At 43.6% G+C, this 17,566-nt stretch overlaps 1 protein-coding gene across 4 annotated transcripts in view; it reads right to left on the bottom strand.

Annotated features, from left to right (window-relative positions):
• PTPRT (protein tyrosine phosphatase receptor type T) overlaps window positions 1-17,566 on the bottom strand; it is a 1,129,549-nt gene that overhangs the window by 78,921 nt on the left and 1,033,062 nt on the right. For 2 of the 4 annotated variants that reach the window (XM_030825446.1, XM_030825447.1), the window contains one exon: window positions 10,096-10,286. In XM_030825446.1, the coding sequence (XP_030681306.1) occupies window positions 10,096-10,286 (191 nt within the window). The remainder of the gene's footprint in view (window positions 1-10,095; window positions 10,287-17,566) is intronic. The other 2 variants (XM_030825445.1, XM_030825448.1) reach the window with 1 other exon arrangement.

Here is a 17,566-nt window from a genome sequence, read left to right as displayed (position 1 = left end):
TAATGTTCTCCCTCCCTTTGCCCCCACCCCCACCCTCCAACAGGCCCCGGGGTGTCATATTCCTGTGTCCACGTGTTCTCATTGTTCAACTCCCACTTATAAAAACATGTGGTGTTTGGTTTTCTGTTCTTGTGTTAGTTTCCTGAGAATGATGGTTTCTAGCTTCATCCATGTCCCTGCAAAGGACATGAACTCATTCTTTATATGGCTGCATAGTATTCCATGGTATATATGTGCCACATTTTCTTTATCCAGTCTATCATTGATGGGCATTTGGGTTGGTTCCAAGTCTTTGCTATTATAAATAGTGCTGCAATAAACATATGTATGCATATGTCTTTATAGAATTATTTATAATGCTTTGGGTATATACCCAATAATGGGATTGCTGGGTCAAATGGTATTTCTCATTCTAGATCCTTGAGGAATTGCCACACTGTCTTTCACAATGGTAGAAACATCCAGTTTCTTTTTTCTTACAAGGGCAAAGATGATGGGAACTCTCTGAAACATCTATTCTGGTTTGTCTCAGACCAAAAGGATTCCCAGGATGTAGGACTTTCAGTTTTAAAACTGGGACCATTTTGGGAAAATTGGGACAAGCTGGTCCCTCTAGGTGTAGGTAAAATGGCATTTAGGGAATGGGAACGTTTCATAATCTGTTGGGAGCCTAAGGTCTGGTCTCTATTGTGGTCCACGGGTTCAGTTAACACATTTACTGATGTCGATGGTCAGCTTGTGGGTGACAAGGGAATCACAACTCTTCAGGTTGTGTACAATCCAAGAGCATTGCACCTGTGGAAGCACCATGCATATGGCAGAAATTTTAGGGTTTCCATATTTATTATGAACATTTTCTGGAAGGTGACAGTCAAATATCTTGAGACAGGTGCACCTTTTGCTATTTCACTCATAGGTGCTGTAGGAGTTAGTGGTGGCCTTGGCAGAGGCCAAGCTTTCAACAGATTCCATCTTCTGTGCTGAAAAGTACAAGACTTAGGGATTATAAATGTGGACAGAGAAGGCAGGAGAGGATGACTAATGACGTCTACTCAGAGTGGCATCAGGAGAGCAAATATTATTGCATACCATGTCACTAAATAGACAGTAATTTATGAGTTCTGCTGGTGAAGCTAAGTAGAAAATCAGATTGCAGCAAGATGGGGGTATTTGTCTGTGACAGGAGCTTTGATCAAGGCAGAGAAGTTGAGTGCATGTCTGCATGTAGACTCACAAAACACTCTTTAAAAGGCCCAATTAAAAGCTACAAGGCCTCCTTTAGATGACAAATTCCCTGCCTTCAAGAAGTCTATAGCTTAATGGGAAATCTCACGCGAGGGTACCTCTATTCCTCCCAGCTGTGAGCCTACAATCTTGGGGATCCCCATAACTCATTTCAGGCTACAGACTTCCAGCTGTCTACACACGTCTCCATGGTCATGCATGAGCTTCCGGGTGGCTGACTCCAGACCAGCAACTCTCCTCTAAACTTGTAGCCAGCTGTGGTGAAGAGGCAGACTGCCAGGGGCCATGATCATAACCTTGGTAACTCTTTTCAAGAAAACTGTGCAATGGGTGTAAGATTCCTATTAAATCTCCCCAACTAGTTTCATTTTATTTCTCCTTTCATAGGCAGGCATCTTTGTTTCTCCTCAAAAAATTGGCTGCAGCATTTTAATCGTTTCGTTTTTTGCTTCCAAGCTTTGCACATGTAGTTCCCTCTTGTACACAACCTTCTCCTCTACTCATCTTCTTCTACTTTTCTCTAACTCGGAGTCTTATCTTTTCTGAAACTTCTGATACCTTTTGGCAACAAGAAGTGACAAAAAGCAAGTGTCTCCAAAGCATTTGAACTAGAGTTCTGTTACATCATTGCATGGTGTGGCAAGACCATGAGCTTTCTTTAAAGTAGCATCTTTATTTTCTTTATTTAGCTTTCTATCTCCAGTGCCCAAACAGTGTTAGGTGCACAATAAATACTCAATCAGTGTTTTTGGCCAGATGAATGTTCATAAAATAGAAGCATATACTATCAGCCTTTAGTATTTCATGCTAAGCCTGTAGTCAAACATTTCACAGATGAAAATGAGACCCAGAGAGGGAAGAGTCTTGCCCAAGACCACCCAGAGTCTCAGGAGCAGATTGAGAACCAGGTTTTGACTCTTGGTCAAAGGATTTTTCTATAGTACCACCTGAAAATCGCTCACTTGGTTGGGGGAGATCCTGTATTAAATACACAAAGAACCCACCATGTGCTCTGTTAGAAACAGTATTGTAAGTAGAACAATAAAAATAGGCTAAACAGGAAAGACTGAGTCTCTTCCTTTTTCCCTTAATGGGGAATCTCACACGAAGGTACCTCTATTCCTCCCAGCTGTGAGCCTACAATCTTGAGGATCCCCATAACTCACTTCAGGCTACAGACTTCCAGCTGCCTACACATGTCTCCATGGTCATGCATGAGCTTCTGGGTGGCTGACTCTAGGCCAGCAACTCTTCTCTACACTTGCAGCCAGCTACAGTAAAGACGCAGACTGCCAGGGGCCACAATCATAACCTTGGTAACTCTTCCAAGATCCTAGATCCCTCCAAGATCCTTGGTAACTCTTCTATGATCATAACCTTGGTAATAGTCTCTTCTATGTGAGCTCTTTCCTGCTGGAAAACTCCCAAGTTTGAAACCACATGGGTCACTGATGGCTTTTGGCCACTCCCTGTAATGGCCTATTGTCTTTTTTCAAACTGGAGGTGGGGTGGAGTGCAGTGAAATGAGCAGGTGGAGCCCAGGTATTCCTGTTTTGGTCATTATGAGTTCCCAGAGTTGAAGAACCCCATGGATTTCCCATTCATGATTTGGGCATGGGCCAGTAATTCCTCATGCCCCTCCCTAGAACCATGCTTATCTGCAAATTGAGGAGCTGAACCAGAACCTTTCTGAGGTTGCCTGTGGTGGGATATTCTGTCACTCTGTCACCAACTGAGGAGAGCAAACCTTGTGGGAGAAGCAGAGGTGTCCTTGGACACTGCTCAGGGGGCTCTGAGCAGAGAAGGGAGCACCTGGGTTGACCTAAAACTTCCATCTCTATGGTTACACCCCATTCAAAAGCTGCCTGCCTGCCATCACCCCATCACCCACAGATGACTAAGAACAAGATGGCAACACACGCCTTCCCCACAAAAGCCATACATATGGCATGTCCGTCCTGAGCTGGAAAATGAACAAATGTTTGCTCTTCATTAGGCTGCATCATATTCCTCACAGCTGTTCCTTGTTGCTTTAAATAGTCTTAATGGAGCTGTAATAACCAGTACCTTCTGGTTGCCCTTCTGGGCTGGTTCCATTCATTATGACGACAGCCTGTCTGGATTGAACTGGGATGAACGTGCTTCTTCATCTCTCCATCACAAAGTCACCTCTTCTGATTCTCCCTTATCTTCCCTAAACCTACTGCTCTTCTGACTACCATGGCAGGGGTTACATGGGACACAGACAACTCAGCTCTCCAGCCCACATCTCTTATATTTTGCTGTGATGCTTAGGGTTTTGCTGTGTAACAGGGGAAGGTGGGAGAACTGGAGCTGGGGGGAAGGAGGGAGGATGCTGTGGTTCAGAATCACATGCTCTTGACTTTAATAGGAAGGGTCTATGGTTCAGAATCACATGCGCTTTCATCGGCAGGAATAGACGTGAGGGTTGGCAGAGCACGCCAGGGGATGGTCTGTGGGCACATGCTGGGGACTCCATGGGTTTTCTTAGTGGTTCTCAGCTTTAAAAGTATATTCCCATCAACTGGAGGGCTTAGAAAACACTGAAGTATACATCCCACCCCCAGTGATTCTGAAATGTGGCTGTACACTGAAGTATACATCCCACCCCCAGTGAAACTGATCTGAAATGTGGCCTGAGCATTGGTGTGTTTTGAAAAGTTCCCCAGGTAATTCTAATGCGCAACCCAAATTGAAAGCCTCTGACTGAGGCTCAGATCTGTCTGGCAGGTGAAGTTAATTTGCCTTGGGCCTCCTTGAGCTCCTAGGAGCCCAAGGCCCTTGGCCAATTGTGGTTTTTAGAACTTGAGACATAACCATGGAAGTGGTAGCCCCAGATAGTGAGGTCCCATGCCACCATCAGTGGGAGGGAGGCCCAGCTGGCTCGGCCGATTGGTTCTTATTTAGACTCCCAGAATATCAGTGACAGAAGGGTTATTTGGATCACTTTGACAAACCCCTTTGCTCCCACTGCATAAATGTGGAAATGGAGGCCCAGAGGAGAGTGACCTGCCTGAGGTCACCTGAATACTTAATGAATGTTATAGGACTTGATTCCAGGCATTTTGACTCTCAATTCAAGACAGTTCATACATTATTTCAAATAATTGAACTTAAAATACATATTGAGAGACTCAAGTTTTCATGCCAATGAGAACAAGCTGATTTTATGGCTCTACATGCAGAGAAAGTGCGTAGGCTTGTCTGGGCTCTGGGCCCAGTCTCCTGGTTTGGGCAGCCGCATATTTTCCTTGAATTACTGTCCCAGCCGCCTACCTGCCTCTGTTGTCCCTGCTCTGATCTCTACAAGATCTAAAATGCAAATCTACTTTAAAAAGTCCTGCTCTCTTCGATGGCTCCAGTGGCTTCTTGATTACAATCCAAACTCATTAGCGTAACAAATACCCTTCTTTTGCTTCATCCTGGCCCCTGTTGACAATTTCAGTCCCATCTCCCTCCATGCTTCCTCCCAAACCGTTTCTGGTTCCCCTCACTCAACCTGCTGTGCCCACTCCCGTGCCACAGCTTATGCTAGCCGCTCTGCCTGGAACGCCCTTCCCTTCTTTAATTTGGTTCTTCTTACTTCTCAAGCTTTGGTTTAGGCTTTATGTCTTCCAGAAAGCCACTGGCTATTTACCTATAGGCTGGGTTAATGCATCCCACCCCCAAGGATTCTCATAGCTCTTGATATACCTCTATGGTGGCATTTTTTTTTGTCTCTAAGAATAGGCTCTACGTTCCCTAGCAGGCAAGGGCTCTATTTCAGTTCCCAGAGCCTAGTACAGTGTCTGTCCCCTGGAAAATGCTCCCATATCTTAAAGCTGAAATTCTGAAAGGCCTGGTCATAGGTCCTTGTCTCTGTCTATACTCACTGGCTTGGTGACTTCACCCAGTCTTGTGGCTTTAATCATCTATAGGCCAATAACTCCCAAAGGTTTCTCTCCAGCCCAGGCTTCTTTACCAAATTCCAGTTTCATAGATCCAGCTACCTCCTTGCCACATGGAGACACTAATATGTCTAATGGACATTGCAGACTCAATTTAACATGAAACTACTGATTGTTCCAGCTCTGCTTTACTTGAGCATCCCCATTTCCATTAGAGGCAGATCCATCCTACCAGTGGCACAAACAACAGCCTTGGAGTTACCCTTAATTCCTTTTGTAACATATACCATGTGTTAGGAAATGCTATTGGCTCCATCTTTTAAATATATTCAGAATCCAACCACGTCTCACCACCTCCTCTGCCATGCCCTGAGTCATCGTTGTCTCTCACCTGGGTTACTGCAATGTCCTCTTAACTTGCTTTCACCCTTGCCTTCCTAAGTTCCATTCTCAACACAGTAGCTAGAATGAAGTAAGGTCAGATCATCAGCACTTGTCTTCTCAAAGCTCTGCAGTGGCTTTCCATTTTAGTCAGAGTAAAAGCCAAAGTCCTTATAACGGCTTGTAATGCATAGCATGGTCAGGTGCCTCTTTATTTCTCCAGTCGAATCTCCTATTACTCTTATCCCTTGCTCACTCTGCCTCTGCCACCCTGGCCTCTTTGCAACTGCTTGTACATACCAGATCTATTACTCTCTGGATCTGGAACTCTCTTCCTCCAGATATCTTCCACCATGTCTATATTCAAGTTTTATCTTCTAATTAAGGACTACCCTTTTATCCCATTTACTATTGGAACCTCCTCTACTTCATGTCCCTGGAACAAATTTCCCTTCCTTGCTCTATTCGTTCTTTTTCCATGGTACTTGTGGCAGACTGTATTATTATCCAAAGATTTTCTTTTTCTTTTTCTTTTTTTTTTGGAGATGGAGTGTCACTCTGTCCCCCAGGCTGGAGTATAGTGGCACGATCTCAGCTCACTGCAACCTGTGCCTCCTGGATTCAAGTGATTCTCCTGCCTCAGCCTCCAGAGTACTTAGGGTTACAGGCACCCACCATCATGACTGGCTAATTTTTGTATTTGTAGTAGAGAAGGGGTTTCACCATGTTGGCCAGGCTGGTCTTGAACTCCTGACCTCAGGTGATCCACCTGCCTCAGCCTCCCAAAGTGCTGGGATTACAGGCGTGAGCCACCATGCCTGGGCTTTTTTTTTTTCTTCCCCAATATTTCTTGCTTTGCATGCTCCTCTAGAATCTGGCAACTGCCCCTCCTCCTTATCAAGGATAGAGTCAAATTCCCCTCTCCTAGAAAGTGGGGAGTTTTTACCTGCTTACAACCGATAGTACATAGTAGGAATAATGCAGTGTGATACCCAAGTTTGGGTCACAAAGGTGACGCACTCTTCACCTTGTTATCTGGGGAGCTCACCTATGGAGCTCTGAGCCACCATGGAAATCGTCCAACTATCCCAAGGCTACCACGCTGTGAAGAAGCCCAGGCCACTGAAGAGGCCATGGGTAGGTCTTCCAGTGGACAATCCCAGTTGAAAGCCTGCGTCAGTCACTAAACATGTGAGTGAAGACACATTCAGATGATTCCAGCCCCCAGCCTTGGAGACTTCCTAGCCAAGGCTCTGGATACTGTGTAGAAGAAACAGGTTGTCCCTGTTGTACCCTGCACAGATTCCACAGAATCAATGAATGCAAGAAATTGGTTGTTTTATGTTGTTAAAATTTGGAGTGGTTTGTAACATAGCAAACAGTATTTTTCACTGTCTAACACACTACATTATATAATTTGCTTATTTTTTAAGCTTATGTTTATTTCCTATTTCCCTTCTTAGAATAGAAGCTTCAGGAGGGCATGAATCTTTGTTTCATTCACTGTTGTATCCTAAGTACCTAGAATCATCCTTGGCAATAGTAAATAGTAAATATTTACTGAACAAATTTTAAGTGATTGTTCAACTGAATTGAATTTTGTCTTCTGATGCAGCTTGCTATGGCTGAGATGTCCCTTAGATGTCAACTTGTCAAACCCACTCATTTGTATGAAAAAACTGAACAGAGCAGAGAAGTGACAGGCAACAAACAGCACAAAGCAGGTTGGTATGAGAGTAGGACTGGAGGCTCAGGAGTCTTATATCTGCAATAGGACACTGATTCTCCTAGCAGATCTGTGACTCTTTTTTTTTTTTTTTTTTTTTTTTTTTTTTTTTTTGAGACGGAGTCTCGCTGTCACCCAGGCTGGAGTGCAGTGGCACGATCTCGGCTCACTGCAGGCTCCGCCCCCCGGGGTTCGCGCCATTCTCCTGCCTCAGCCTCCCAAGTAGCTGGGACTACAGGCGCCCACCACCTCGCCTGGCTAATTTTTTGTATTTTTAGTAGAGACGGGGTTTCACCATGTTAACCAGGATGGTCTCGATCTCCTGACCTCGTGATCCACCCGCCTCGGCCTCCCAAAATGCTGGGATTACAGGCATGAGCCACCGCGCCCGGCCCAGATCTGTGACTCTTATGCTCAGGATGAAGATTTGAGATATCACCGGAGCCTTGATCATCAAAGCAATATCCAGCTGTATTCTGGGCTGGACATTGTGGGCTAGCACATTGTGAAATGACTTTTATCAGGCAATATTTTCCGATTAACCCTCAGTTAATCAGAAAATAATGTTAACTAGAAGCTAAGCTTTACAGCTTGCTGATTAATATAATTTGGACTAATTGAGGCCAAGGCTAGCCTAGTTAGATTTCTGGTTGAGATTCAAATGATGAAATAACATGTATTGTTTGTTTTCTCATTATAAAAGCTGTTCATTTCCATGCTAGAAAGCTTGGAAAATGTAAAAGGGTACAAAGAAGAAAGTTTGAAAAGCAACTCACCACACAGGGATGAATGCTTTAAAAGAAATATTAATCTAGAACAAAATGCATGAAAGTAGTCAAATACACTTGTAATTCTGTCTTCAAATTTCAGATTGCAAGTTCTTACATATGTGTTTCTCAGCATTTGGTTGCTTGTCCCTTTTTTTTTGGTAAGCCACATATCTCCCTTAATGATATTTGAAATTTTTAATCAAATTGTTATGATTAATGTTGAATATACCATTTTCAAATAACATTACCTTCCTGACATTTGCTCAACAAACAGGTCTGCATACACAAACATAAAGCATGCTCACATGCACCCTATGTCCCAGAGACTGGGACCATTCAACCCCCTAGGAAATGAGATCCAGGGATGGGTAGTGATGAGATCATAATATCCTTTCAAGATTTGTAGATAAGAATATGAAAAGTGCTATTTTACTTACACCATTTTTGAAATTAAGTGCTAGGTCTCTCAAGCTGGTAATTACTCACATCCATTGGCATAAACATTTTTGTTCTCATAAATATGTCAAACATGCCCCTTGTCACCATGTTTTAAACTCTCATAGAGTTTTAGGACCAGATAGGTCCTGAGAGATCACCTTATCCAAATTATTCATTCAACTAATAAAGAATTTTTAAAACTCAGATAGCAAAATTCTAAAATCAAACAGCTTGCTACAGTGGAATACAGCTGTCTGGACCCCCAGTTTAGCACAATTTCATGACCTCATACGACTTCAGAAATATTGCTTTGTAAGCTCTTTCTCAGAATATAGTCTGAGTGATAAACTTAGTCTGCAATATCAAGAATTCCAAATGTGTGGAGTCTGAGCCAATGAGTTTTCTACTGCAGACAGCAAAACTGAATCAAGCATATCTGGGGCACACGCTGCATGTGAAGAAAAAAAAAGAACAAACAACAAAAAAACACAAATACATAAAACTCAGAGCATGGTACACAGAAGATACTCAGAAGATATTTTAGGAAAGAAGGAGGGAAGGGAGAGACAGGAAAGGAAAAGTGAAGAAAGAAATTCTTGTTTTCAAAGCTGGCTGCAGCTGGAGTCTAACTGCAACCAGGAGAGTTGCAGAATTATTCTTGGAGAGTGAGCTGCTCTTTGGTTCAGAAAAACGTCTTAATGCATTTTCCTTTTATTTTATTTTGCTTTTTGTTTGTAAAAGGTGGGGCCTAATGGGCAGGATTTGAAACAAAAAGAGTGAGATAAAGAAAGCTAAATTGTTCTGCAAAATAAAAGAGGAACATGGTGCCCTTTGTCTGGATGCTGAGGGGTGGGGTGGAGGAAGTTTTGAAGACACTAAAGAAGACTTTGAGAGAAACTAGAGACCTGTCATGGTTAAGGAACTTATAAGAAGAACAGCGTTGTACTGAGGTGCTGCCTGTCCTTTGCTGCAGTCCTTCTCTATTATTCCCCAAACCTCGGTAACAACCACTACCTGCAAATCCTTTGTGTTAGGGATGCTTTGGGGAGGTGGTAAAGGGATGCCCAATGCAGGGTGAAGAGATGGTGCAGAAAGAGGGAACTGTGGTCACTGGAGATGAAGCATTGCCTTCGGGGGATGGGAGCGGGGACCAGAATACCACAGAAACTTGAGTATGAGACAAGAGGTGACCAAGAGCAAGCACGCATGCTGGAAATCATTGGCAGGGGAGATGTGCTGGCCTTTCTACAGCACGTGGGATGGGAGCTTGAGCCATTCTGGCATAGTGAATGGAGGTGAGACTCCAAAGTGTAGAAACTTTGGAGATAATGAAACTTTGGATAATGAAAGGGGAAGGGTAGAGAAACAAGAGTGAAAAAGGATGTCTTCGAATTATTTAGCATGGTGCTTCTCAAATGTAATGTGTACACAAATCACCTAGTTTCTGGTTAAAATGCAGGTTCTGATTCAGTAGGGAAGGATGGGGCCTGAGACGTTGCATTTCCTACATGCTCCCAGGTGATACTGATGCTGCTGGCCAGGGAGCCATACTTTTTGTAGCAAGGCTTTAGTGCCCAAATAAGCCTCTGAAATTATCAGGAAGTTTCCCCACAGGCTGGTCTCTTACCTCGTATTCCTCCTTGAACCCGTAGCCCTGGCCTCTCTTCATCTGTGTGATGTGCTGCAGCAAGTCAGCCACCCGGATGGCGGGCTGGAACTGGTCCCGGGGGTAACTCATCTCCACAGGGTCACAGGTGCGGTAGGGATGAGTCTGGATCGTGAGGGTGGGCTGGGAAAGCTCCCCACGGCTGCCATCTGCTTCGAAAAGAAGGAGGCAGAACAGATCATCACCTATAGAGGCTTTGCCCTTTGTCCTCCCTGTCTCCCCCAGCTTGGCCTGAGGAGGACAGAGGGAACCAACTTGGGACTCAACTGATCAGGAAACCACAGAAGGATTGGAGATACACTCCTTCCCTGGCCTGGCTGTGTTGGTAGATCTAAGTATCAAACCCACAAACAAACCAATGACCACAATACATTTCGAGGGCACAGACTGATAAAGTTCCAGGTTGGTCATCATCCCGGTCTGTCTCAGTCCTTCCTTTAGACTTGGTGGGGCAGAGCCACCGAGAAGCTAGGCAGGCTATTTACTGGGAGCCCCCTCCTGTTTAGGAAGCAGAGGCTGGAAATGGTGCCTTATGCCTGTCTGCAGGGGAGGAGAGCCTCAGGTGGCCTCAGGTGCTCGAAGATTGGAGTCACATGTATGCTTCTGGTCCATTTGCCTGCATCCCTGGCTTCTCCACTATTTTTCTCCTTTGAGTTTTACCCTGGGAGGAATTGGAGCCAGTCTTGGACTGCCAGCAGCTAGCAGGGACCCTGATCCTCCCAGCTGCTCTCTCTAGTTATGAACTCTGCCACAGTAACCACCTTCTTGCTATTGTATAGTTTCCCCATCACTTAATACTATTAATCCAGTGACATCATTGAACCAACCTTGCAGGTAAGGAAGCCTGGGCCTCTTCCTTCAGTGCTGCTAGCTACTTTCCCCAGGACTGGATCCTTTGCCTCACTGCCTTCATAAAATCTCTCCCTGATGTAAGATCTATATTCTCTCTTGATAAAAACCTTTTCATCCAATGAGTTGCTTTAACTGCCTTCTGTCAGTTTGGTCACGCTGAAAACTGATGCCTGCTCAGATTGGGTTTGAATTCTTCTGTTCCCCTTGGACCACTAAAACCAATTTCTTGCTTACCACCTCCCTGCCAGGCATACATTCTTGGTCTTTCAGGGCCAGTTTACCTTTCCCAGAACCATCTAGGCTTGGTCTTCCCAACCTCCTTCCAAAGACATGGACAGTCTATGCTCCGGACCATCTTGCTTGTGGCATGCAAGAGATGAGAACTGCCAGCTGCAGCAGTTAATGTGTCTCCCCCAGATGTTTTCAGACACTGCAAAACACCTGTGCAGATACCCACTCGGCCTATGCCATACTCATTCCCTGGGAGGTTTAGCATATATTCCCGATTTTCTGCAACTTGTCTTTTCAAAATCCATGTTCCCTTCAGCTTATTTGGCTGTCATGTTGGAATAATCCATCAGACATGGATTCTGTGTGTGAATGCACACTCTACTTCTCGGCAGCAGCATCGACAAGCCTGTTCCTGGCAGGGAAAGATAATGGAAGGGAACACCTGACCTTGCTGCTTTCTAGGCAACTTGTCCCAGTTTGACTGACAACTTTCCAGTTTTAACATTGAAAGTCCAGCTGTTGGGAAACCTCTCAGTCTGGGCACATGGGAATGGTTGGTCACCCTAATGCTTTCACTTATATCTATGGTTGGAGTAGGGGATAAATTTTTCACTTTGCAGCCTTCTGCCTGCCTCCACCTACCAAGGGAGGAGAGGCTACTAATCTGACTGGTCTGACTTTGAGGCACTGATTGGGTCATACCTAATTAGTAGGTGGGGTCATCATAGGCAGAGTGTGGTCTCTAAAACTTCCTAATTCAGGGTGGTAGGTAAACATCCCCAAAGCAGAGACTGTCCTTTGGGGACCAGCCAAATAACCCCTGGATTGCTTACAGAAAGATTTCTAAGATTTAGATTTATGCACAAGAAAGAAGGGCCTAGGCAAGTTGTTAGCAAAACCTTCCTGACTGCACAGAAGAGAAATACTGCTTACTTTCTCTCCCGGGATTTTAGGTAATAGCTAGTACGTGTTCACCGGCATTGCTTAAATGTACCACTTGGCAAACGTGGGGGCTGTTTCCTTTCTCCATCACCCGCTTGGGTTCATGAGTTTGACTTACTGAGAACCCACTCTGTGCCAAGGACTATGGTAGGCAGTGGCAATGCAGACAGAAATACGGATTCCACCCTCAAGTCTTGACCATCTAGCAAGGAAATAGACGAGAAGAATCAACTGAAGAAAAGGGACAGAGCCTGAGAGATGAAGGCACATTTAGTTAAGAACAAGGAGGTTGATAAGGAGTAAAAGCTGTGGGTAGAAATGTCGGGGGGAGGGGGGTTGGGGGCAACACTGTAAGAGACGGTGCAAGGCAGATCCAGAGACTGTGAATGTGCAAGACCCTTGAAACCAGTGTGAACCTGTTGAAGGGTTTTAGGAGGAATCTCCTTCTTTAAAGACTCACACTGTTTCTTGTAGGTGTCTCAGCTGTCATGAATAGCTGTCATCAAAGGCATCCTTCCAGCGAATATCACTCCTGTGATGGTGTGATTGGAAATGGAGAGGAAGGGAGCACTTGTGTTTGATTCATCTAGAGATGGTACAAAGCTATGGCAAGAGCCACAGAGGTATGGATCGTGAATACCTAAAGCTTGGAGTCATGCCATACTCTATGATTTCTAGGAAAGGATGAGCTGAGTCAATGCTAGGAGGCCTGTGAGTATTTCCCACCAATGCTACCATCACATATGGGCACAGATGTCTTCAGAGACCCACAGTCTCCCAGAGTAACTTGGGGCATGGGCTGCATGGGAGACCAGCTGCCTGGGAAAGACAGGCTTCCTAGGAATGGGAACTTGGCTTTTTATGTGTGTGAGAAATGTCAAATGTTTCCAAAACCAAATAGCTGTCAATATGGATATTTTCCCTAAACACATTGCTAGACAGACTGTAAACTTGGTGTCAGCAAAACCAACACTGGAATGGAAAATAAATGCATTGAAATTTAACAACTTGTATTGCTGTAACATTTGCAGTAATGTCAATGCCAGTGCTAATGATGCTATGAAGACTCAGAACCAAGGGATTTTCAAGGTTTATTAATCCAACGGGTTGGACTCCCCTTTCCAAAGTATCTTACCTCACCCATTCCCTTATTAACCTCTGATAATGCAGAAGTGATGTCTTTTATCACACTCCATTTCACCAGACGCACTATACTTAATTTTCCATCATTAGGTTTAATGAAAACCCAATTTTACAACTCACTTCTCTCAGGAACCTACAAGTAATGCTACCTTTTTATCAGGCCCAATTAAAAGACGTTATGATGTTCCTATTCAAGAGGGAGCCTTAAAACTAATGTGCGATTCTGCTGCTAATTCAACAAGGGCACTGGAATTTGCATGCTGCTCATAAAATGTAACTCACACCAGCTGGCCCAGGGACAGAGCATTTTTCATTTTTTCTCCTCACCAGCCCCTTAATTTTCATACCATTTCAAATTCTGATTTATGGGTCTGGTATGTTTATTTATCGTGCAATAATATTTTGGATTTCTTTCACACTTTTTATATAGCTGTTGCCTAACCCTGTGAATTACCCTGCAGTAACTCTTGTCACTGCCTGCGAGGAGCTTGTGGGATGGGCAGAAGGATTTTGGAGCTGTGTATGAGATTTTGGGTTACTGTCTCACTGATTTCCCTTTTGCTGTCTCTCTGCTCTGTCCTCCTCTTCCTTGGGATCCTAGATTCATCGCCGCTGCTGCCCACCCCTGTCCCCCGCCCCACTGCTACCAGCCATATAGATCTCCCTCTACCATTTAGTCACATATTTCCAGTCACTTACTAGGAATTGCCACTCCAACTGGTTAAGAAATATTTAATGAGTACCTATACTGTACAATGCACCATGTTAGATACTGTGTTCATACAGGAGGGAGGTATGTTCAGGGAGAAATAAGCAGGCCACAGCCCTTGAAGGAGGGGAGAAGAAAATATAAGGTGTGCGTGAATAAGTCTAACTAAGATAGGAGGAGATAGACACCTAAGAGATGGAAGAAGGATGTGCCATGGGGTTTGGCAATCTGGAAACATTCTCCAAGCTTTAGGCATTCATGATCCACCTCTGTGTCTCTTGCCATAGCTGTGTACCATCTATGTGACAGCTGTCCAATAGAACTTTCCACAACAATGGAAGCGTTCTACATCTATGCTCTGCAATTTGGTGGCCACTAACCACATGTGGCTACTAAGCATCTGAAATGTGGCTAATGAGACAGAGGAACTGAATTTTAAATTTTGTTTAATTTTTATTAATTTAAATGGAAATATTTACAGGTGGCTTATGTCTACTATATTGGGCAGTGCAGATATACAGAAAGAGATAGGGAAAGGAAGAGAGTTCTAGACTCACACAGTGGGGCAAAGAGGTCTAGAACAGCACTGGTCAGTGGAAATATATTGCAAGCCATGTATGTCATTTAAGATGGTCTTGTGGCAACATTAAATAAGATGAAAAAGAACACATGAAAGTAATTTCAATAATACCTAACCCCATATATCTGAAATAATATTTCAACATATAATTAGAAAAATTATTAATGCTGTATTTTTACATTCTTTATTCACACAAAAGCTCTGAAATCCAATGTGTATTTTACACTTACAGCACTTTTCAATTCAGACTGGCCATATTTCCAGGATTTAACAGACACTGGTAAATGGTGGGCTACTGTATGGGACAATGCAGGTGCACACAGACTTATCCAGAGCCAGATCAAGTTCTAAAGAGAGGTAATTTAGAGCTGGAGTAAATGCTAAATAAAGACACTGATCCAGTGTAAAACAGCTTTCACCCAGCACTATCCAAAAGAACTTTACACATTGACACCAGTGTTCTATATTTGCACTATTCAATATGGTAGCCACTGGCCATCTGTGGCTATTGAGCACTTTGAAATGTGCCTACTGGTGCTGAGGAAATGAATGTTTAATTTAATTTTGATTTATTTCAATTTAAATAGCCACAGGTGGCCAGTGGCTACTGTATTGAACAATGCAGATCTACACAATTACATATTTAAAACTTTTCTTCAAATAAACTCTCAACTATTTTTTTTTTTACTTTGCCTCATTATGAATGATAGTGCAACATAAAATCATGAATGTGATGTGCTAATTTTGTTTTAGTGCTCACTAAAATGTTTACATAACTATTTAAGAAGAAGTCTGGGCTGGGCGTGGTGGCTCATGCCTATAATCCCAGCACTTTGGGAGGCCTAGGTGGGCGGATTGTCTAGGTCAGGAGTTTGAGACCAGTCTGGCCAACATGGTGAAACCTCATCTCTACTAAAAGTACAAAAAAATTAGCCGGGCGTGGTGGTGTGCACCTGTAATCCCAGCTACTTGGGAGGCTGAGGCAGGGGAATTGCTTGAACCAGGGAGGCGGAAGTTGCAGTGAGCCAAGTTGGTGCCACTGCACTCCAGCCTGGGGTGACAGAGCAAGATTCCATCTTCAAAAAAAAAAAAGGGGGTCTGTTCATGTAGCATGAGAGGAACTCAATCTGCACCCTGAGAAATGTTGAGTCTGGGTCCCAGAATCAGACAGAATGGGGTTTGGATCATTCCTTGGCCAAGTGACAAATCTTTCTGCATCTCAGTTTCTTTATCTATAATACAGAGAAAACACATGTTGTAAGGATTCAAGGAGATAGTGCATGCTGAGTGCTCAGTACAGTGCCTGGTATCCAGGAAGCAGTAAAAACCAGTATTTGTTCCGATGAATTTGTGCATAATGTCACATTGGACATATGAGAATCCACACACTAGAGATGGCATCTAGGGAGTCATTTAGGGCTTCTTTCGCCTTTCCTTGTCTCCTCTCTACTTTCCTTTATGATACACTCCAAAGCCATCTATTTTACTCCATTCCTGCTGCTATTGCCCTCATTCAGGTCTTCATGACAGGACTATTCCATCAGTTTCCTAATGGCCCTTCCTGCTTTCACAGTTCCCTTTACACAGCTTTGATCAAGTCATTTTTCTTAGCAAAAGTCTTCATGGAGTCAAGACAAAATTTCTTAACTAGCTAATCAAATTCCTGTAGTTTCTTACCAGTATCAACGTATTTCTTCTATTACAATTCATCCTAGCTCCATGTGCCCTTTAGGGCAGGAGAGTATGAAGAGTGATGTGTAAGTAGCTAGAGACTGCTCATTGAGAGGAGAGAGTCTGGGAGAGGAGAGAAGTTTTGAGGTGAAGAGGAGGCTGGGTCACCTGCACAGAGTGGGGATGCAACTGGAACCAACACTGTGGAGGCTGTGGCAATAGCATCAGAGTCAAAGCACAGACTCTGAAGATAAAACATTGGATTCAAATGTGAGCTTCACAGATTTCTAGCTATAGGACCTCAAATAAGTTACAGCTGACCCTTGAATAACATGGAGGTTAGGGGAACCAACCTCCTGTGGAGTTGAAAATCCATGTATAACTTATGACGCCCTCAAAACTTAACTACTAATGGCCTACTGTTGAGCAGAAGCCTTACTGATAACATAAACAGATGAACACACATGTTGTGTGTTATATGTGTTACATATTGTATTCCTACAGTAAAGTAAGCTAGAGAAAAGAAAATGTTATTGAGAAAATCATAAGGAAGAGAAAATATTATTAAGTGGAAGTGGATCATCATACAGTTCTTCATCCTCATTGTCTACACATTGAGTAGACTGAGGAGGAGGAGGAGGAGGAGGAAGAAGAAAGATTGGTCTTGCTGTCTCAGAAGTGACAGAGGCAGAAGAAAATCCATATATTAAGTAGACCTGTGCAGTTCAAACCCATGTTGTTCAAGGGTAACCATACTTTGAGCCTAAGGTCTTTATTTGTAATTGCTGATGGTGATGACAATGATCATGATTGATCATCATCATCTTCTTCTGAGAAGGCTGTTGCAAGGGTTAAATGTGATTCCACTGGAAGAAATCTCAAGGTGGAACCTGGCTGGCAGTCAGTGCCTCCCCTCTTCTCCCTCACAAAATACTAGAAAAGGCTCAAGATAATAAACTTGTAACAGCTCTGAAATCTAAGTCTATCCACTAACCTGTTGCCAGAATTTGGGAAGAAAACTTGTTTATTATTGCAGCAGCACACATCCCATGTGCAGGAAGCTATATATTTCAATTGGTAAAAATTTCTCTAAAATCCCTGGAATTGTACAACATAATCTTTCAATTGATTCAACCACAGGTAGTTTCCCCTCCAACGTTGGAAGTGATTACATTTCCTTGTTGAAGCATAAGATGAAGCAGTTGGCTTGTGCTTAGGAGTCATGTTGTAAGAATACTCTGTTCTGTGTTTCTGAATTCTAGACTTGCACTAGCATAGGTGTATGAGATTTGTGACCCCTGAGG

Source organism: Nomascus leucogenys, chromosome 13, assembly GCF_006542625.1.
Source record: "Nomascus leucogenys isolate Asia chromosome 13, Asia_NLE_v1, whole genome shotgun sequence".
Taxonomy (NCBI): Eukaryota; Metazoa; Chordata; class Mammalia; order Primates; family Hylobatidae; genus Nomascus; species Nomascus leucogenys.
The sequence above is the reverse complement of the archived record's forward strand: the minus strand, read 5'-3'. Positions and strand labels throughout refer to the sequence as shown.